We start from the raw sequence: 23201 nt of genomic DNA, 5'->3' as shown, positions 1-23201 counted from the left end.
CATGAGATTTTTCTGAGTAGTTTAATATTTCATCATTTTTACCAAGTGTAATTCCCATGACAGATTATGATAGAATCAGGGCACGATTTGATCTTCCTAAATGAGAGCATTTTCGTTGACATACACAATAAATTGTCATTTCAGGTAAACTGTGGTTCAGAAAGCATTACAGCGCACTTAACAATTATAGACATATTTTTTGTCCGTTAACTGGAGGAAGTAAGCATTGCCACCTTGGCTGTTTGCAGCACTACTCAGATGAGTCAGCCGCTCCTGAATGTGCTGTGCTTGGGTTTAACTGACTCTCCATTCGATTCTACCTCACAGTGACTGAGAACATGGACAGTCATAACGTGTTCATTTAGATGTGGCTTTTTTTCTGTTTTAACATTTCAGAAGTCAGGCTTGGTTTTCTCAATGGTGAAGTGACTTCCTGAGAAAGTGTTAATGTGCTCAAAATAATTGATTTGAATGTTCTGCAGAGTTGAGATAAAACTGTGTCATAAAACCACTTCCAGTAGTACACACACTTTATAAAACTCCACTGCTCCAGTCTCACACTGAAGGGCAGGACAGGAGTGAATCTCCAACTAGGCAAAGCCTATTTCAACAACTGACTGTAAACTTCCTACATTCAGATAATTGGTCAATTAATATCCCAGTAACTTAAAGCCGATCGGCGTCATCTAAAATTTGAAATAGAGCGGATGTGTTGGGACTTTTTTTTAGTTTGTTCTACACATTTGTCTTGATGGTGAGGTATTGCAATATGTTAAGGGTGACAAACATTATAATTAAATTTCTTGTTGCAACCCTATTTCTTACTTAGGCTGCGTTTAGACAGGCAGACCAATTCTGATCGTTTTCCCCCCACTAATTGGTCTTTTGACCAATCAGATCAGCTGTAACATATCTGTAGTGATTGGTCAAAAGACCAATAAGTGGAAAAGAATATCAGAATTGGGCTGCCATAGTGCACTATATAGGGAATAGGGTGCCATTTGGGAAGATCTCCTTGTCTGTACAGTGTTACAGTGGAGGGAGATTCTACTGGCCAGACAGTCCCGTGGGAGCTTGGTCGCTGGCACTGCTAAGGGTCACACGTTCAATGGGCCAGAGGGGAATGCAATGAGGCAACACTGCTGTTCATTGGTCTGTTTCGTGAGGAGGGTATTACCAGAGGGTTCATATTGGGCCTGTCCCAAATGGAAATCTATTCCTTACATAATCCATTAATTTTGACCAGAGCCCATCCATAGGGTGAACTTAAATTAAAAAAATTAAAGTGTGGGACATTCTGATGTTCCTATTTGACTAATTCCTAATGAATTTGTTTGGTGTCTCAAACACAAAGTTCTGGGGTGCTTGAATGGATAAGGTACTGTCTGTACGATCATAAAATACATATAGTTTATCTTGTAAAAATGTATGAGGAAAAAAATACTTCACTATCAAAGAACAATAGAAAAATTGTCAACACATCACATATCTGACATTGATTTTAGTCTTGACTGTTGGCCTGTGTGTGATTTCCTCTTGGATCAAACCATGTCTGATGCCTTCTAGCCATTGACCCATGCTGTGTGTTTGTGAAGCAATTCTCTAGCCCCGAGCGAAAGCCTGCTTTTGTCTGTCCTCACAAGACAAATCTCTTTGCTTGGCGGACCAGAGAGGCTCAGGTTGACTCCAACCCATTCAGAAAACAGAAACTGGAGTGAGTGGAAGCAGGTGCTGATGCTAGTCTAGACCACAGAGGTGGCAGTTTTTCATGCATTGCTGATTTCTGACAGACCATAAATCAAATCGCACAGACTGCACAAAAAAAGGGGGCTCTTTGAAAAGAGAAAAAAAAAGTATGCCCGATTTTCCTTTTCCTGGCCACAGCAGAGCAGACAAACGGTACACAAGAAAAATAAGAAGACACAAAAGGGTGGAAAGAAAGTGAGCTGTGATCGGCTAACACAGGAGCATCATAATCGCATGGTGTGGATTTCCGCTCTGGCACATTTACTTTAAGCTACGCAGCAGTGGCAGGGACACACCACATACACAACACATGCAGTTACTCTACTGTACTAGCTGTACCAGAGCTACACTATGGCGCTGTGAAGAGGGAGCGAGCTCCACTCCACCATGCAATCCACCACGAACTTCAATGGGCTCCAGCGACAGGGCAGCCAGGACAGTTACATTATGGAGGTCTCTCCGCGGAAGAAGGGTCATCTATGGTATCGGCGCTCTCTGAGGGGACGCCATGACAAACCCAGTCAGAATGGGGGGACTACTCCTGGGACTCTGCCAAGAGGCTGGAAACAGGTAAGCGAGAAAGCTTTGAGAGAAACAGGATAGAGTTAACAGTTACTCTGTATATCAATTGTCAAGTACGCTATAAGTATTCTTAGAGGTCATTGATGTTAGTAGAGACGACATAAAACGGTTTCAGAGTGGCATCAGAGAGGTTTGCATTAACATGTACTGTACAACCACAACAAAACCGAGAACTTGCAAGGACAAAAAGCCTTTTGACAAATTTACATTTTTTGGACAAACTAGTTCACTAAGCAGGAAAAATACTTGGGGAAAAAATACCTGTGATGTATATGTTTACGATGAAAATATGTCAAATTTCTTACCGAGAATATAAAGAGACTGGTGTCCATCTAGTCTATTTTGCATGGAATGAAATACATGTGCTGTGACCAGGTTGAGAATAGCTATTTTCACAGTTGTATTTCTAAAATATATACTGTACAAATATATGAAATATACATTTGACTCTCCAGTCCAACAGAACCCGCTCAAACTCCTTGGTGGATTACTCGGACCCTCAGAGGTAAATACAAGCCCTCTGTCATAACATTTACACTGTTAACACTATGATACATACACAACTTGTGCTTTAATAACCCAAGTTAGGACAAGTCTGTAACCCCATTTCTCCTGAACATATAGGACTACTGTCATAATGCAAAAACAAGACAATGAGACGTTTGGATTTGAAATTCAGGTAAGACATTTCATCCGTTTTGAAATTCAAATTTATTTTTTTGTAATTTATTAAGAAATACATTTAAAAAAAAAAAAAGTTTTTAAAAATGCTTTCACTGCATTGTCAGTCCGGCCTAGTGACAGTGTGACTCTTGTTGTAGACATATGGTGTGCAGCTGAAGAACAGCACTGCGGTGGAGATGTGCACATTTGTGTGCAAGGTGCAGGACGATAGCTCGGCTGAGAGTGCAGGCCTGACCACCGGTGAGACACCCACCCACTTCCTCTCCCTATGGCCCAGACTCAGCTTCAATGCTGTGCAAGTATAGTTTTCACACAGAGAGATGTCCCCGCTACACTCATTACATTACATCTAACTTTCACGTATAGAAAGGCCAACAAGTCGACGCCTAACTACTCACATTCGCTGTCTCTCTTTAGCTCTCCCACACGCATTTTATTGTGGTCGACGTTTTCGTTACAATATCTTTAGCAAGAAATAATCATTCTACAATGCAGATTTTTGGGTCAGTCAAACTTCCAGCACCACAGCCGAGATTAAGATTGGTTGTTTGCGTGTTAACCCTTTGAACATATCTCCCACGCTCTCTCTCAATCTTCCTCTCGCTGTCGTTGTGCATGTAGGTGACGTTATCGTCACCATCAATGGGGTCAGCATTGAGGGGTCGACCCATCAGCGCATCGTTGACCTGATTCGAGAATCCACCAACTTTTTACAGTGAGTAAAACCAGCGATGACACCCAAACCCAACGGGTTACTGGCTGTAACTCCGAAGAATGTGAGAAAAACGTTCAACATATAAAAATGCTTCTAAAACCTTGATATTGGCATTAGCCTTGGTTTCAACCTTGCCGAATAGCTCCCTCTAGGAAACATAAAGCTACTCTATACTCTAGAAGGGTCAGTAGGATGTGTATGTCTGCTTGTGCTCATCTTGCCTCTGTGTAATCTCAGGATGGAGACGGTGTGTGGGACGGTGGTGAAGAGGATTGAACTGGAGAAGAAGATGAGCTTGCTCAAGGTGTCTCTCTGACAGGGCGGATGTTTGGCTTCAATAACAGATCATAGTGGGAAATATGGGTGGTGTGCACTGTGCAGTACCACAACTCCACCCCCCATAAAAAGAGCACACATTACAAAAATATAGACCGCTTCCATATAGCTATTTATAAACTGGGTGGTGCAAGCCCTGAAAGCTGAAAGCCATGGTCTATCAGACCATATACCACGGGTATGATAAAAACATTACTGTTTACTGTTCTAATTACGTTGGTAACCAGTTTATAATAGCAATAAGGCACCTTGGGGGTTAGTGGTATATGGCCAATATACTGTACCACACGTCTAAGGGCTAGATCCAAGCACTCCGCGTTGCGTTGTGCGTAAGAACAGCCCTAAGCCGTGGTATATTGGTCATATACCACACTCCCTGGGCCTTATTGATTAAGTATACTACACAATTCCATGCACAAATCCTAATGTAGATTAATTGGGTCACAGGTAAACACACTATTATAGAAGCTATGTTCAGTACTGTATAGCTGACCTCAATCATGTCTAATGTGTAGCGTCAATCATGTTTAATTATCATGTCCTATGTTTTTTGTCCACACAGCATACCCTGGGAGAGAAATGGGTGGAGTTGCAAGCACTCACATTACAGGAAAAACGCCTTACGCAAGGTGAGGGGTTTTGCCCAGCTGTGAAACCACAGAACTTCCTGTCTCATTAGCTGATGTGAAAATGACAAGTAAACGCTGAGGTGCATTAACGAGCTTCGTTTACTGTCATTGTGACGCATTAACTGAGAAGTAATCGATATAAAAATGTCCTGTCAATCAACCACATCCGTCACAGTGCACATGAATACTGTGGTTGGAGAAGTCAACTAACTGCCCTTCCCTTGTCTCCAGGTAACCTGAATGACAGTTCTCTACACCCCTCTATGGACTCCCTGATGTCTCTACTGTCGCCATCTGGACACAGTGACTACTGTGGCCACCGTTTCTCCAGTGACAGTAGCTGCCAGAGTGGGATGACAGAGGACAGTGACCTGGCCAGTGTGTTTGGGGATCTGAGCTCTCCCAGCCCCTGCAATGTGGCCAGTCCAGATGATAGCTGCTTCTTCTCCACAGACTTCCTCCAGGAAATGCCCAGGGCCCTGGCCAGCCTCAGCCGTCCCCGTAGCGATAGCCTGGCTGGCAGCAGTGGCTCCCTCTCCTCCTCTTCTTGGGACCCCTCCAGAGCCTCCTCCCTGTTCGGGACAATCCCCAGGAAGGCTAGGAGAGCCAGCGTCCGCAAACACATCCTGAAGTTCATCCCTGGATTCAACCACTCAGTGGAGGAGGAGGACACCTGACCTATGAACGAACGCTACAGTAGGTCTGTGTCCGATGTTCAATACAAACATTTACTGCTGAGACTGAAGCATTGCCAATATGGACACCGTGCCCCTGGCTCAGGCGTAGCCACTCAGTGAACATTATAGGGATAAAGAGAAATATCCCATTGACAAAGGCCTTCAGTTATCTATAGATACTGTATACGTGATGCACAATTTTCATAATGAGAAAACAGCATTAATCCTTAACGGTAACAATTATTTGGAATATAGAACATGGGAACTCAGTTCACGTGTGTGCAGACAGTGCAATAAAGATTGTGCTTGCCATTTCCAAAAATGTTACCTTTGTATGTAGGGTGACAACTATGCATGAAAAGCCATGATTTTCCTCAATTCAATATTTTGCTTGTATATAACTTGAAGTGTTGTGCTTTGCATATTTGATGCATGCAATGAAAGAATTTAGCAGCAAGTCTGTCAGGTTTGTCACCTAAAAAGTGAGTTCTTAACTTCATAGTTCAAAACAGGATGTGGGCAGAGAAGGAGCTACTTTCTTGACTATTTTTGTACCCATACCCAAGTTTCAGGTTATCTACAACTTACTTTCAGTTATACTACAAATAAGAACCGACTTCCCTCTAATTCATGGCATTCTAACAGAGTGCCATGGAATGATACTCGACTGTTTTGAATGTATGCTTGATGTGTGCCATTTGCTGCTTTCATTGAGATTCATAAGACATGTTTAAAATTCCCTGAAGACAAGTGACTGTATAATTTTACACAAATAAAGTGTATAGCGACAGTTTAGGAGCCAACTATTTACATATTCTCTCTCTCTCTCATACTGCCTTCTATTATTTAAGTACATCTGTGAGTGAAAAAAACCTGATTAACATCCACTAGATGGCATTGCATGCTTAGGACTTTGAATTATATCAGAACATACAGTACAATGCCACACTGTAAAAGGAGAATGAGGTTCACAATATCTTGCCAAATGTGATGCCAGTGAGGTTCTGAAGTGGGGCGGCAGGTATCCTGGTGGTTAAGAGCGTTGGACTAGTAACCAAAAGGTTTCTGGTTCGAATTCCCAAGCTGACTAGGTCAAACATCTCATTGTGCCCTTGAGCAAGGCACTGAACCTGAACCCCATTTGCTCCTGTAAGTTGCTGTTGATAAGTGTCTGTGAAATATAAGTAGGACAGTTAAAAGGAAATGTACATATACTGTTGACCTACACCAGAAGATTGGAATCCCAAAGCACTCCATGCTTATTCTTCCAGACCAGGGGAGACCAGATTAACCCCTTAATAAAAACATGGTGTTCTGTTTCTCTACGACCTCCAGAAGAGTCCCGACACTTGTGAAGGTAACCCGTAGTAACAAATGAAGTAGTTGTGCGGCAAAAAAAATGCACACACATTTCCTGAGCTTTCTTATATTTCCTAGATATGGGACAGACACTTAAACATTCCTCATGATTTGTTTGTTGCTATTTATGAATGTTGTTCATGCGATTCTATGGGCTATAGTAGTAAAGGCCAAATTATTTTAAATCAAATAGCTAAATGATCCATTGTATGACCACCTTAAATTCCGTATGTTAACGTAGAAGAGGTGGGGGGGCACTAACGGCTTAGACTGAGGTTAACAGGGTGGTCAGGCTACAGCTCTATACTGATAGACTATCCTTTCCCTTACATTCTGTTAGCTTAGAGTTAAATGAGAAGACAGTAAACAAAGAAAAGAGCTGCTAAAAAGAGAATTAGAGCATACAGAATGTAAACCTTATATTCTCTTTTTACACAGCTATATGACAATATATCCCATTTAGCAGACGCTTTTATACAAAGCGACTTACTGCCATACGTGATGCAACTTAGCCAGCAATGGTTGGTGTTCTTGTTGCCATCTCTTAAGGGACCCGTAAGCATGCAACATGTGCCCTCAACGCCGTAGCTTACCCTGCTTTCCACACGAGTAAACCTACAGGAGAACGTTCATCTGGTCTCAGAATGGCACAGGGGAGGTGGTCACTCAGGATGGATTATACTAAACAATCAGTACAATCAGTTCACTTGTCCAAGTCACACAGACAAAGAGCCATTTGTTGGTCCAACACAAAACCTCTGTTCTTCACTTGGCTCAAACATGCTTAAAGAATTACATCGCACACTAGCACACAAAAAAAAAAAAAAGACAGCTCGCGCCTCACATCATTGATTAAAATGCAGGATGGTACTCTCCCTTACTAGCCAACGGGATAACTAGGACCGAGAATTAGTATTTTGATTGGATGACCGCATTGGCCGGCTGAAGATGCTCAAACTGTCTGGCAACTGCTACGACAAAATGCTCGTCGGGAAAAATCAAAAGGTGGACAATTGACGAAGTCGGAGAAATCTGATTATTTCAACACTACAAAAGGGAGGTAAAAAAAAAAAACTATGGACAGAGAAAATAGCAATCCTTCTCCACTGGACCGGGACGGGATGGAGGGGAATACAAACAGGGTGGCATCCCAGGTGGTGGAGATCATCAGTGGGATGAGTCTGGGAGCCATCCAGTCTCTGGAGCAGGCTGTGGAGGAGGAGGGAGATGACTCTGTGTTCTATGATGAGGGTGATGCTCCATTAGATGGGGAAGGAAGGTCTTGTCCCTTGGTCTGTGGGTCCACCGAGAAATCAGCTCAACCACAGAATGGGAAGGTGAGCCTACTTAAGGCTGAGGCAGCCGGTGTAGTCATGGAGAATGGAACAGGGAAAGATCCCATCACGGAAGGAGGCAAACATCGGAGCTCTGCCCTTTCGGGTAAGGGTGATACTGGGCCACATCACATCGCCAGTGGCCGAACTAAGCCCCAGACAGAAACATTGGCACAAATCCCAACTCAAACACTTGCAGAGCCACAAAAACATACAAGACAGGACACAATGATGAACAAAGGTAAGGAACTCAGCATTATACGGAGAATATGCCATACAATCAAAGTAAAATTGTCAGTTTCGATAATCCAGCACATTCATTCCACAATGAATATTTTTGGTAAAATTACCATATAACCACATTTATAAGCAGATTTATATTATTTAGTACACTATGAGAGAACTCAGAACATTAAAATTGTTCTGAGAACAAGTGACAAATGTGTACTTCTGCATTTAAGCTTCTGTTTCATACAAGATGGAGGTGAAAGATACACAGGAGCAGACACCTGTTACCACTCCCCCGCCTGTAGCTGAGGAACCTCAGCTATACAGGGCGGCAGAGGCCCCATGCTCCTCTGGTGACGAGCCCAATAGTGCGAGTCAGGATGAGGAGGACACAGACAAAGGTTCCCAGGATTCCCTGGCCTGTCAGGGTACAAGTTCCCAGTCCTCAGAAGGACAGAAGTCTGGCCGGCCCAGTCATCAGAAATCATCCGACCACAACACCAGTTCCAAATATAGCACTGTCTCCTACAGGAAGATACGCAAAGGTAACACTCGCCAGAAGATCGATGAGTTTGAGTCCCGGATGAATCTATAACATTACATCAAGTTAACATCTTGAAGATGGTGCAGCTTTACTTCAACTGCATGGAGCTGGATGGGGGCATGCTAAACCAGTCGCTATGCAAATTGGAATAACGATCACCTATCGTCGTTGGTTAAGTCTGTCTAATACACAATCCTAACAGATTTTCAGTGTATCATATTTCAAATATTGACATCTCACTGTAACGTTAAGTCCCTACTGAAGCCAAAAGAATGACTGACATGTAAAGAGTTCTCACAGACTTGGAATGACTGCTGAGAGGAGCTCAATATGCATAGTAGTGTTATTTAATTAGAAAATTAGCAGGGAACATTTGATTATGTATGGCAGGTATTTGATAAGCAGATTAAAAAAAAAAAAACATTTTTTAAAAAGAGGCTTGGGGAGCTAATAATCCTACTAGCAAAACTTTACAACTTGCATTCCCCAGGGGCTCCTGGCCTGTAAACATTTCAATACACTTTGCTAAGCACTGCAAATCTGAATTTCAGGTGATCAACCCTATATGTAAAGTTCTGCTATTTAAAATGTATACACACACACACACACACACACGTTCACCTTAGGCTATAAGAACTGAACCAACTAATAATGTTAAACCCCTATAACACTGTAATATTTCCATGAGTACAGTGTACATGTTCTCCTGGAATATCTGTTTTTGTGGAAAAAGAACATTAATATCTATTCATTAAAAGGAAATTAACATTGATGTGTGTGAGTTTGGAGAAAGAAAATCCCATCGTTCATCTTTGGTATCAACAGTTCCCTCTATTGTTAAAGAAATGTACATACAGTATGCACTAAACCTACAACCATAGTAAAAAAAAAAACAAGCAGCTCTTATTATACCAGGCGAGCCGTGAAGTTGCCCTTAGACACTGATCTTGGGTCAGTTTGAAATGTTCCCCACTAATCATTGAGGTTAGAATTGGGGAGGGGAAGCTGATCACAGATCTGTACCTAGGGAAAACCCGGAGCTGACTCATAATGCAATACTATTTTATCTCAAAGAAAATGTCAGATGTCTTTAGCTTTGCTATCTGTGATATGTAATGCCAACACAGACTCATGCACACTGCATGCATTTAAATTTGTACATCAAAATGATATTTCAAACAGTAAAAATGGTACACGGACAGATCTATTTACATGAAATCAAAGTGGCATAAAATATCCAGCCATCTGGCACTGAAACAGATATGGGAAATTGTGTGGTCAAATGGAGCTAAAATACAGTTGAAGTCGGAAGTTTACATACACTTAGGTTGGAATCATTCAAACTCGTTTTTCAACCACTCCACAAATTTCTTGTTCAAACTATAGGTTTTGGCAAGTCGGTTAGCACATCTACTTTGTGCATGACACAAGTAATTTTTCTAACCATTGTTTAGACAGTTTAATTCACTGTATCACAATTCCAGTGGGTCAGAAGTTTACTGTGCCTTTAAACAGCTTGGAATATTTCAGAAAATGTCATAGCTTTAGAAGCTTCTGATTGGCTAATTGACATCATTTGAGTATATTTGAGGTGTACCTGTGGATGTATTTCAAAGCCTACCTTCAAACTCAGTGCCTCTTTTGCTTGACACCATGGGAAAATCAAGATTAATTTTTTTCCCCTTTTTTAAATCAGCCAAGACCTCCACAAGTCTGGTTCACCCTTGGGAGCAATTTCCAAAACGCCTGAAGGTACCACGTTCATCTGTACAAACAATTGTACGCAAGTCTAAACATCATGGGACCACGCAGCCGTCATACCGCTCAGGTAGGAGATGCGTTCTGTCTCCTAGAGATGAACGCACTTTGGTGAGAAAAGTGCAAATCAATCCCAGAACAACAGCAAAGGACCTTGTGAAGATGCTGGAGGAAACAGGTACAAAAGTATCTACATCCACAGTAAAACGAGTCCAATATCGACATAAACTGAAAGGCCGCTCAGCAAGGAAGAAGCCACTGCTCCAAAACCGCCATAAAAAAAGCCAGACTACGGTTTGCAACTGGTCATGGGGACAAAGATCGTACTTTTTGGAGAAATGTCCTCTGGTCTGATGAAACAAAAATAGAAATGTTTGGCCATAATGACCATTGTTATGTTTGGAGGAAAGAAGGGGAGGCTTGCAAGCCGAAGAACATCATCCCAACCGGTAAGCACGGGGGTGACAGCATCATGTTGTGGGTTTGCTTTGCTGCGGGAGGGACTGGTGCACTTCACAAAATAGAGGACATCACGAGGAAGGAGAATTGTGTGGAAATATTGAAGTAACATCAAGACATCAGTCAGGAAGTTAAAGCTTGGTCACAAATTGGTCTTTCAAGTGGACAATGACCCCAAGCATACTTCCAAAGTTGGCTTAAGGACAACAAAGTCAAGGTATTGGAGTGGCCATCACAAAGCCCTGACCTCAATCCAATAAAACAAATTGTGAGCAGAACTGAAAAAGCATGTGAGCAATGAGGCCTACAAACCTGACTCACTCAGTTACACCAGCTCTGTCAGGAGGAATGGGCCAAAATTCACCCAACTTATTGTGGAACGCTACCTGAAACATTTGACCGAAGTTAAACAATTTAAAGGCAATGCTACCAAATACTAATTGAGTGTATGCAAACCTCTGACCCACTGGGAATGTGATGAAAGAAATAAAAGCTGAAATAAATCGTTCTCTACTATTATTCTGACATTTCACATTCTTAAAATTAAGTGGTGATCCTAACTGAACTAAAACAGGGAATAGGATTAAAATGTCAGGAATTGTGAAATACAATTCCTGAAACTTCCAACTTCATCTGCAGGAAACAAATACTCATGTAAATAATCAAAAAGGCACATTCGCGATTGATTTGCCAAGGCATGAGAATTCATTTTTTGCAAAGCTGGTGAACATGCATGTAAAACCAATTATACTCTAGTGAAAAGCATGAGCTGGCGCACACAGAAAAGTTAGTAGAGGTGTTTACTAACTGCAAGTAAACTGTAGGCTATAAAGCTAAAGAGAGTCACACCCTCTATAAACAAGCTCACAGTAATTTGAGTAAACCACAGAGCTTATATACACATACATAAGTACACACAGTGCCTTGTAAAAGTATTCACTCCCCTTGGCATTTTTCCAAGTTTGTTGCATTACAACCTGTAATTTAAATGTGTTTCATTTAACGGACACACACAAAACAATCCAAATTGGTTGAAGTGAATTGAAAACGGTAAAGTGGTGCGTGCATATGTATTCACCCCCTTTGCTATGAAGCCCCTAAATAAGATCTGGTGCAACCAATTACCTTCAGAAGTCACATTTTTAGTTGTTTTTTTTAAGTTCACCTGTGTGCAATCTAAGTGTCACATGATCTCAGTGTAAATATACACACCCACCTGTTCTGAAAGGCCCCAGAGTCTGCAACACCACTAAGCAAGGGGCACCATGAAGACCAAGGAGCTCTCCAAACAGGTCAGGGACAAAGTTGTGGAGAATTCAGGGTTGGGTTACAAAAAAAATCTGAAACTTTGAACATCCCACTGAGCACCATCAAATCCATTATTAAAGAACGGAAAGAATACGGCACCACAACAAACCTGCCAAGAGAGGGCCGCTCACCAAAACTCACACCAGGCAAGGAGGGCATTAATCAGAGGCGCAACAAAGAGAACCCTGAAGGAGCTGCAAATCACCACAGTGGAGATTGGATTATCTGTCCATAGGACCACTTTAAGCCGTACATTCCAGAGCTGGGCTTTACGGAAGAGTGGCCTGAAAACAGCCATTGCTTAAAGAAAAAAATATGCAAACACATTTGGTGTTCACCTAAAGGCATGTGGGAGACTCCCCAAACATATGGAAGAAGTTACTCTGGTCAGATGAGACTAGAATTGAGCTTTTTGGCCATCAAGGAAAACACTAAGGCTGGGGCAAACCAACACCTCATCACCCCGAGAAAACCATCCCCATGGTGGTGGCAGCATCATGCTGTGGGGATGTTTTTCCATCGGCGGGGACTGGGCAACTGGATGGCGCTAAATACAGTCTCAGTCTTCCAGAGAGTTGAGACTGGGATGGAGGTTCACCTTCCAGCAGGACAATGACCCTAAGCATACTGATAAACCACTCAAGTGTTGCTTTAAGGGGCGATATTTAAATGTCTTGGAATGGCCTAATCAAAGCCCAGACCTCAATCCCAATTGAGAATCTGTGGTATGACTTAAAGATTGCTGTACACCAGCGGAACCCATCCAATTTGAAGGAGCTGGAGCAGTTTTGCCTTGAAGAATGGGCAAAAATCCCAGTTGCTAGACGTGCCAAGCTTATAGAGACATTCCCCAAGAGACCTTCAGCTGTAATTGCTGCGAAAGGTGGCTCTACAAAGTATTGACTTTGGGAGGGTGAATAATTATGCATGACCAAGTTGTTTTTTTGTCTTATTTCTTGTCTCACAAGGAAAAATATTTTGCATCTTCAAAGTGGTAGGCATGTTGTGTAAATCAAATGATACAATAATTCCAGGTTGTAAGGCAACAAAATAGGAAAAATGCCAAGGGGGGGTGGTGGTGAATACTTCTTTAAGCCACTGTATACAAGTATGCAACTATTATTTATTTGTATAGCCTACACCAGTAAACTATGCCATCAAATACAAAACTGTAATTACACTGTGTATCAGCTGTCCTTTCAAATCATTCCGGGGCCTCAGTCATGCAAAAATTAAAAATTCCAAGTGAAGCTTGATCATGATAAAAAGGAGAAGTAAAAAAGCATTGCACGTCCCAACACCACCCTCACACCAACATACCAGCAGCACCATGCATATCCCATTGCAGAAATACACTGAACACATCCAAATGCATATAGTACAGTCAAGTACTTTAGTGTCAATCTCGAATGCAGGAACAGTGCTGTAGCCCTGTACTCCCATCACACAGTGTGGTAATGTGTGAACTGCCACTTCTGGTAGGGACTGGTAGACTGGCACTCCTTCAGCTGTATGCTGTCATCCAGAGCCCCAGCCTCCAGGCACAGACGCCGGGGACTGTGCTCCGCTATGAGGTGCTCCACCTGAGCAAAGAGAACACAGGGGGAATACCACTGAAATCACCATAATGGTAACTTTCATCCAGCAACTGATAGGAACACTGCTGGCTACCTCCCGCTCCAACCAAGGTGTTGCGAATTCATGTGCAAAAACCCTGATGAAAGCGACGGGACGAAAACAGTTGGTTTCAACAGTAAAGAAGCCGTTCTCAACATCTGCCATCCACCAAAGAGTTGCTGAATTTCCTCCTCACACACTGGAAATATGCTGCATGCAACGCTGACACTTATAAGCGGCTTGGCTCAGGAATGACTTAATACTCTACCTCAAAACAAAAGATTCAGAAAACAACCATTGTAAAGTGAACCTACCAGAGCAGAGTTGGTGGCCTTGTGGAGCCATCGTAGCTGTGGCTTGGTGTTGTCACACGGCTGCAGAGCCAGACTGGTCCCTTTGCCATGAGCAGTGACACAGACATCCTTCTGGCGAACGTGCCTCATCCAGGTGTAATTGAAGTGTTGACTCTGAGGTTTAGGGACAGAGGGGTAGAGTTTGCAATTAGGGATGCAGGCTCTCTTATTACCTATATACTGCACTGCTTTTGACCAGGGCCCGTAGGGTAGTGCACTATCTAGGGAATTGGGTGTAATTTGGGACGCATCCTTAGTGTCGATCATATAAATTAGACTTCATGACAACTACGGGGGTTTTCAAGACCGGTTGGGTGTGTGTTGAATTAAACAGGAATCCCATAGTGAGCGCATCTGGAGCTATGCCATGTGTTATAGCCATTAAACAAAAGCATTTCATATCAAATGGGGAAGCTTGGAGTATTTACCAGCTTGCTGAGATCACATGTCTCAAAGGCAAGGGAGCCATCCTGCAGAGCGAGGCATTTTCTGACTCCACGATTGAAAACCTAGCAAAGGAAGATCACAGGTATAACATCACATGACAATGCCTAGAGCAGTCATAACATTTGCTTACATAGGTAGTGTCACTGCACCATATTGACAGTGGAAAGGCTTCTCTTTCGTTCTGTGCCTTCAACAAATGCTGACAGAATTGTCACAAGCCTGACGAGACAGCCACTCTTTGTTCAGATAAGAGGACAATTGACATCTGTCTGAGTTACAGAGGCATTGAGAGGAGACAAGAAAACAACCCCCCCAGAAAAAAAGTACAATTGTCTCAACATCAGAATGAGGGATAATTTAACTGGAGAAACAAACAAAGTAAGAGTAAAAATCGTTTCCCCGAAAAAGAGTAACAATGCGATATAGTCTAAGGTAAACAGCCTAAAAGCAAAAACTAGATTCCTATTGATGAATAAAAAAAAAAATCAAAACTTAATAAAAGACAATGAATGTGTGTCAAACGTAGTTATAAACTGCAGCAATAAGGCACATACCATGTAAACGCTTTGAGCATCATACTGTAAACCTAATCCATTAATACTATTTACTACTGGAAAAAAAGTACACCTACCAGCCCCTCAGCTTTGACCAGTGGAGCGACCATGTCTGGGTACACGTTGTCCAGGTACCACTTGAAGCTCTTGCACTCAAGCTTCTTCCTGAGTTCGATCTGGTCTGTGAGGTTGCCGATGTCGATGATACTCCTATCCAGCAGATGGAGGTATCCATGGCCGTAGAACAGGTCCCTGTACTCATCCAGCCACACCTCTGCCACCCTCGCCAGGTTACGCTCAACAGTCTTCTGCCTGTCCTTGGGAAACTTGTACGGGTTCTCGCCTCGGAAAATATGGCCCACTCGGGAACACGGGATGATCTCGATCTCACCTCCGCACATCCAAATCTGAAAAAAAAAAAAAACATAGGGTGTGATCAGATCATTTGAGAAGCATCCCAAATGGCACCCTATTTTTTTCTTCATAGGGCTCTGGGCGAAAGTAGTGCACTATGTAGGGAATAGGATGCCATTTGCGAAGCAGCCTTGATCATGAGTCAGAGTTAACGGTGTAATCCTGGGACAGGTTGTCGAATAACAAACCTCTTGTTCAAATTGATCTGCAAACAGACTAATAACACATGGGAAAATGTGTCCAAATGACTAGAGCTGGGATGATAAACCGGCAATTAGACACATTTAACCCAGGCATTTTCCTGATATCGTTCATTACAATAAGTAGCAGTATAGCAAACTCTGGTTTAAATTACCATCACAAAAACAACTGGGGTGCACATTAATGTTAAAAGTAAACCTTCCATTTATCTTTATCGCATCAATTCAGACAATTTATCGCGATATGGACTTTTGTCCATATCGCCCAGTTCTACAACTTACCTTAAAAGAGATCTCCATGTTCTCTCCACCCCATACATCCAGGCCAGGATCATAAGAGCCCAGTTCATAGAAGTACTTCTTATCGATGGAGAAAAGGCCTCCTGCCATGACAGGACATCTGAGGAACAAAACACAGTCCAGGGTTGTATTCATTCGGCACCAAACGGAAGAAAATGGACTGAAACAGGGAAGGACTACCTGAACTTGTCCAATTACAAATACTTGTTTTAATTTTCTGTTGCAAAACATTTTGCTACAGTGTACACTAATGAATTGATTGAGAAAGTGAAGAATACAAAAACAACATTCCTCCTAGGTCTTATCAACTCTCGCAAAGGAATCAGGATATGAGTCAGACCGTGGCCCCTTCCTTCAAGTAATCACTGATCTCAATTGGTTGGATTGGTGAAAGTAATAAGTAAGCGTAACCTAGCTTTGACCTATCCAATCATGTATAGATCGATGGTTTTGGAATAGGGCCCTTATGTTGTTGAACTCATCTGCAACTATCACTATGTGAATGAACAGTCACGAGGGGTGTAAGGAAATACAGCATTACCTGATGGGATCTGAATCCTTCATGTGATTCTTCTTGATTGTGTCCTTTGATAACGTGCTCCACCCAAACACCAAGGGCCATTTGAACACGCCTCTTTGGAAGTTGTCAACCAACACATAGCTGTAAAAACACAAAACATAATCAACCAAATATTACACTACTGGAGGAATATTGCATGAGGGAATTAAATGCACATAACTCAGATGAATCTGATTAAATCACACAGGAGCCTGAAATCAACATTACAAGGACCGACTTCCAGTAAACAGGATGTTGCATCAGATCTGGATGTATAAAAAGAAGCTGAGAACTCTATGGTGATCACTCTCTCTTTTTAACACCAATGTAGACAGGTAATTCCAATATGAACCTTTGCGGTCAAAGGTCTGTTGAAAACGTGTCAGACGGATAGCTGTGAATAAAAGCGCTCTAATGATGTGTTACGTGTAGGTAACACACAAAGCTACCATTCCCGTCGCACATTTTGCAACACTAGGGACATAGTCAGCTAAGTGAGCTTCGTCCGAGCGAGAATGGCCCACTAGGTGCATAGACCTTTAGAAATATCACTATGAGACATTGTGCCCCCCACAGGGTACCGACAGACCAAAATGTGGACAATGATGTTGAATAATAACTCAAACTAGAACCATAAACCGAAAATGATCAACGGCGATCGAACAGACTACGCCGAGGACATTTTACTCATAATTACGATAAGCAGCCTACACTAGAGAATGGAATAAGGCTGCTAATACTAAATGGGACAATTGATAGCTACAACATTCAGAGGCACCTAGAAAAGTAACTGATGCACATCAATGTTATACATTTATCGCTCAATTTATCATGATAATTCAGTCAATTTATCCTGATATGCATTTTTGTCCATATGGCCCAGGAAGCGTCCCAAAGGATTCCCTAGTCCCTATATAGTGCACTACTTTTGACCAGGGCCCATGGGGCTCTGGGAGGCAGGCATAATGTATAATGGTAATAACACATTACCTCAAATCCTTGTCACTGATGACTTCGATGACTGGGCAGGCCACTTTCCTCCGGTCCATGTACACCCTCTCCAGCAGAGGTTCCAGCCAGCCCACGTTGCATTCGATATGAGAGTCAAGAAAGGTCAAAACGTCACCTGTGAGAAATGCAAACAAACCCGCTGAAGACAAACACAAAACCCACAGGGACACTTGGCTGCCACATACATGGGAGGACAGGATTGAGATTATTTGTATAGGATATTTTGTTTATACAGCAAACAAATAAATGAGAAAGCGGTAACGGCAGGATGTGGTTGGTTACCTTTGGCAATGGCGGCTCCTGCCAGCCTAGCTCGGATCAAGCCCTGCCTCTCCTTCAGACGGACGATCCGTACTTTGGGATACTGGGACATGTACACATCCAGATGGTCCTTGAGATATTCTGAGAGAGTGGATTGAGGGCAAGTAAGCTTACAGCTCTGAGTTTATCCTCCCGACCATGACACCTGGCCAGGAAAAACTCCAGGCCCGAATTGTAAGCTATAAGTAATTTGGGCAGAGAGCGACATCACCTGTTCAGGAAACTCTTTAAGATCCAAGATTAATAAAGTTCATATTTAGTTTATAGCGATTAAAGGAGAATGAACAGGATCTTGAAAACCTTGTCTTATTTTTTTTAAACCTTATGTTTTGAACTCCACGTGTAATTTTACAGTTTATACATGCATAACAAAACATTTAATCGCCGCCTGGTGTAGAAAACCAAGCAATCCTTACAATCAATAGTTCAAATATTTTGTTCAATTGAGTTTCACGCTCATCCCCTTTCATAGTGAAAGCACTTACAGTCGTAAAATATTGTATAAATTGGAATTGGTAACAGGTCATACGAATTGCTGGACGTAACATATACGAAATGGATGACATTGAAGATTGTTTTGTCTTGTGAGCACTACTTTCAAAACTACTGGCTGAAAATATACAAACCTCTATATAAAACCACAACACTTTAACACAATGTTAAGCATATTTATACAGTTCCCCTTCCTGTAATACACATTTTTCCAGTGTTCTGTTTGTGAAACTCAAGGTGCGGGTTGATGGTCACTAGACTTGTGGAATGTTAAGGATGATTCTCTGTTAGTATCCATTGATAATGATTGACGCAGACTGGAGGTACAAGGACTGCGAACACACAGATTTTAAATGCACTTCATTTTAGTCACCGACTTTGTTATTGACTTCCTACACGCTTCTCAGGCTTGTGTTTACAGAACATTTGGTGCCGTCTGATTAGTATATAGAAAAGTGCCCGTCTCCAAGAGGCCAGTTAGACATTTGCTCTCCTTCTGTCTACCTGTTGATTTTTTGTTGACTAAATCTGCGACTGCTGTTCTCTATTGTTCACTTGGAAATTCCTATTACACCATCTGTACTGTTTACCAGGAAAGCCCCTCCCTAAGACATCCTATTAAATATGTGTAACACACACACACACACTACCAGTCAAAAGTTGACACCTCATTCAAGGGTTATTTTATTTTTTACTTTGTAGAATAATAGTGAAGACATCAAAAATCTGAAATAACACATGTAGTAACCAACCAAAATATATTTTAGATTCTACAGAGTAGGCAACCGTTGCATTGATGACAGCTTTGCACTCTTGACATTCTCTCAACCAGCTTCAGGAGGTAGTCACCTGGAATGCATTTCAATTAACAGGTGTGCCTTGTTAAAAGTTAAATTGGTGGAATTTCATTCATTAATGCTTTTGAGCCAATCAGTTGTGTTGTGACAAGTTAGGGTTGGTATACAGAAAATAGCTCTACTTGGTAAAAGACCAAGTTCATATTATGGCAAGAACAGCTCAAATAAGCAACGAGAAATGACAGTCCATTACTTTAAGACATGAAGGTCAGTCAATGCGGAACATTTCAAGAAAGTTTCTTCAAGTGCAGGAGCAAAAACCATCAAACGCTTTGATGAAACTGGCGCTCATGAGGACCGCCACAAGAAAGGAAGACCTAGAGTTACCTCTGCTGCAGAGGATAAGTTCATTAGAGTTACCAGCCTCAGAAATTGCAGCCCAAATAACTGCTTCACAGAGTTCAAGTAACAGACATCAACATCAACTGTTCCGAGGAGACAGTGTGAATCAGGCCTTCATAGTCAAATTGCTGCAAAGAAACCACTACTAAAATGACACCAATAATAAGAAGAGACTTGCTTGGGCCAAGAAACACGAGCAATGGACATTAGACCAGTGGAAATGTGTCCTTTGATTTGAGAATTTGAGATTTTTGGTTCCAACCGCCGTGTCTTTATGAGACGCAGAGTTGGTGATCTCTCTGCATGTGTGGTTCCCACTGTGAAGCATGGAGGAGGTGGTGTGATGATGCTTTGCTGGTGATACCGTCTGATTTATTTAGAATTCAAGGCACACTTAAGCAGCATGGCTACCACGGCATTCTGCAACGATACGCCATCCCATCTGGTTTGCGCTTAGTGGGACAATACAAGACGATGTAAAGGCTGTACAAAGGCTATTTGACCAAGAAGGAGAGTGATGAGTGTTGCATCAGATGACCTGGCCTCCACAATCACCCGACCTCAACCCAATTAAGATGGTTTGGGATGAGTTGGACCCCAGAGTGAAGGAAAAGCAGCCAACAAGAACTCAGCATATGTGGGAACTCCTTCAAGAGTGTTGGAAAAGCATTCCAGGTGAAGCTGGTTGAGAGAATGCCAAGAGTGCATCAATCTGTCATCAAGGCAAAGGGTGGCTACTTTGAAGAATCTACCATATATTTTTCATTTTTTGGTTACTACATGATTCCATGTGTTATTTCAGTTTAAAAGTCTTCACTATTATTCTACAATGTAGAAGACAGTAAAAATACATTTAAAAAACCTTGAATGAGTAGGTGTCCATACTTTTGACTGGTACTGTATATCTAAACAATTCTATAGCCTTTCCCCATTCTTACCTTTGGCACTAAAGTCATCCACCAGGATGATCTCTTTGAGAAGGTGTGGTGGAGACCGGTTGAGGACACTGTGGACAGACCGGAGCAAAGTGGACCACACCTCGTCCACAAAGCAGAATATCACACTGGTGGTGGGCAAGTAATCATGGACCACACTCTCAGAACATCTGGAGAACAACAATGGAAAGAGAGGTTACTTAACACTAACCATTAGTATACTGTATGATTGACAGGAGTGTGGGGGTGAGTAAGTAATCATGGTGTGGTCCAGGCAACAGTGTGACTCACGTATGAGGTCTGGTGTCTGGGATGGCTCTGTCCACAGGGATCTGGTCACTCAGGTAGACGTTGAAATGGCCCTCATTCCAACGGTTCCTCACCTCCTGCTCTTTGTCACTGGGCACCATGGCTGCTTGCCCAAATTGCCCAATTGCGTTGGCATCTCTAGGCGCTTGGGTCATGTCTAATGCCAGCACTTTGTGGACACCTGTGTTTCGAACAACTGTGGAATTTGTGGGAACTCCTTGTTGGCGTTTTGGCTTTGCTGTAGGTGGTAAGGACTCCTTTAGGGCTTCAGGGTTACCTTTATCAAGCTCATTGATCTGTTTGTCCTCTTTGTTGACAATCACCTCTTCTCCTTTTAGTACATCATTTTTGACAGGTTTAACTGTGTAGTCCACTGCAACTTTGTCTTTAATAAAGCTTTCTTGTTTGCCAGGCTCAAGTGAGTTTTTGACTTTCTTCTGTGTCTTGGAGTCAATATTTTCTTTGCCTTTTTGCACTAGGTCTATATTTCCCTCTTGGTTCTCTCCTGTATTTTTTGAGGCAGGCGTTTCAACATGTTTTCCTTCCTGAACACCAGGTGGCACTTTGGTAAAGTTCGAGCCTACTGCTGCAGGGAATGCCACAATCTTATCCCTCTCCGTAGGTCCTACTTTCCCATCCTCCAGCACCAAGTCCACTGCCTTTTTTGACACATCTTTGACGGGCAAAGGATCTTTGACAGGTGCTTTCGTATTCAAAGGCACACTCAAGTGTACTGTGACATGATGCACAGGCTCGATTTGGTTATGCTTAAAGATGACAGCATGTTCTAACTTTGGTTGGACATTCCCTCCTTGTTGCTCATGCGAGTTTACTTTGTCCATAAACTGTGGGTCATTTTTGACAGCGGGTCCTCGCTTCCTGTACACTTCAAGGACTTTATTTTCATCCTGGAGTGGATCTTTATTACCTGCCTCATCCAGGTCCAAGTCTACTCTCTGTACTGGATTTTTAAACCCCCTATGCACTAACTTAGTACGTTTCGTGGCCTGCTGTCTGACAGCCTGCCTTTCCTTTACTACGCTTTCTTTTAAAAGTTGGCTGTTAACGTCATTTAATGACAGGCGAAGCGCTGCCATGTCGAACAGCAGCCAAATAATAGATGCGATGAAAACAAATGCAAGTACCCTCCCACTACCCCTAAAGTATTTCCTTATCTTTATCGCCCTCATTTTAGTTGGCCTAAATCTAGATATAATGTCACAGTATCTTACCAATGCATTCGCGGGTCATAGCCTACTTATCAACCCCCATACTACTTCGTTTCTTTAGTTTGGATAGTAGTAGTAGGCTATTGCCTGCGTGGCATTCTACGCCGAGAAGATTGCTTTGGCCAAACTACTTTCGGGAATCTTCTGTCAAATATCCTTAATTGAACTAGTGTGCATTCTGTAGCAAAAAAAAACCCATAAACAATAACGCAAAAATGTATCAGTAAAACTTACTTGTGAAATTCCATGCTGTCCATTTACTTCCCTGATTGTTACAATGTATCAAGTAGCTTATCCATGCGCTGTCCACTTTTCTGGGAATGCAATGCAATTAGATTGCATTTTGTTACTTTCCCTCTACTAATGTCTTTGAATGAGAAATTACATAATTTCCTTGAAGAGAATGAGAAAACCACAGACATCCATTCAATTCTTAGCCACATTTACCCCTATTCTGTCGTGGAAGTACCTCCCGTCTACGACACATTTCAACTTTGCACTTTGAGAGCACACACAGTGATTGGACAGATAGCTTAATTGTATGCAAACCGTTTCAGTGCACAGGAATGGTGGCGTGGAAGAGGGTGTGGCCCAGGTCCAGCGTTATGGGCGGGCCAGGTCCTCCTTGCCCGTTCAAATAAAATATTTAAATATTGATAATTTATTTGACCAAGACGCGCCCGAACAGAAAAAAAGCATACATCGCAGTTGAAGCATCCGAGCGAGCGAAACAGCGCCTCTCTGTCTCAGTATGTGTAGATCATGTATCTGATGCTATCTGGACCAAACGATTATGGGATGTCGTACTAATTCTGTCCAGACAGCATCAGATACATGGGCTTAGCGGTCTAAGGCACTGCATTTTAGTGCTAGAGGTGGCACTACAGACCTGGTTCAATTCC

General features: G+C 42.3%; 3 protein-coding genes across 3 annotated transcripts; 2 read left to right on the top strand and 1 right to left on the bottom strand.

Annotated features, from left to right (window-relative positions):
* The first annotated feature begins 1662 nt into the window (after positions 1-1662).
* Positions 1663-6899, top strand: LOC118385984 (cytohesin-interacting protein). The gene is made up of 8 exons (XM_035773280.2): positions 1663-2316; positions 2784-2833; positions 2953-3007; positions 3150-3252; positions 3634-3727; positions 3965-4031; positions 4626-4692; positions 4924-6899. The coding sequence occupies exons 1-8, from the start codon at positions 2134-2136 to the stop codon at positions 5367-5369; spliced, it is 1065 nt and encodes a 354-aa protein (XP_035629173.1). The 5' UTR covers positions 1663-2133; the 3' UTR covers positions 5370-6899.
* Positions 6900-7265: 366 nt separating this feature from the next.
* Positions 7266-9756, top strand: LOC118385983 (uncharacterized). The gene is made up of 2 exons (XM_035773279.2): positions 7266-8303; positions 8524-9756. The coding sequence occupies exons 1-2, from the start codon at positions 7805-7807 to the stop codon at positions 8883-8885; spliced, it is 861 nt and encodes a 286-aa protein (XP_035629172.1). The 5' UTR covers positions 7266-7804; the 3' UTR covers positions 8886-9756.
* LOC118385982 (polypeptide N-acetylgalactosaminyltransferase 5-like) lies at positions 9166-22800 on the bottom strand. The gene is made up of 10 exons (XM_035773278.2): positions 21053-22800; positions 20765-20931; positions 18097-18216; positions 17794-17929; positions 16786-16905; positions 16227-16344; positions 15408-15737; positions 14758-14838; positions 14291-14443; positions 9166-13942 (listed from the first exon to the last, which is right to left on the bottom strand). Exons 1-10 carry the CDS (start codon positions 22258-22260, stop codon positions 13802-13804), a joined length of 2574 nt encoding a protein of 857 aa, XP_035629171.1. The 5' UTR covers positions 22261-22800; the 3' UTR covers positions 9166-13801.
* Positions 22801-23201: the final 401 nt, after the last annotated feature.

Source organism: Oncorhynchus keta, chromosome 7, assembly GCF_023373465.1.
Source record: "Oncorhynchus keta strain PuntledgeMale-10-30-2019 chromosome 7, Oket_V2, whole genome shotgun sequence".
NCBI lineage: Eukaryota > Metazoa > Chordata > Actinopteri > Salmoniformes > Salmonidae > Oncorhynchus > Oncorhynchus keta.
This window is presented reverse-complemented; position numbering and strand designations above follow the sequence as displayed.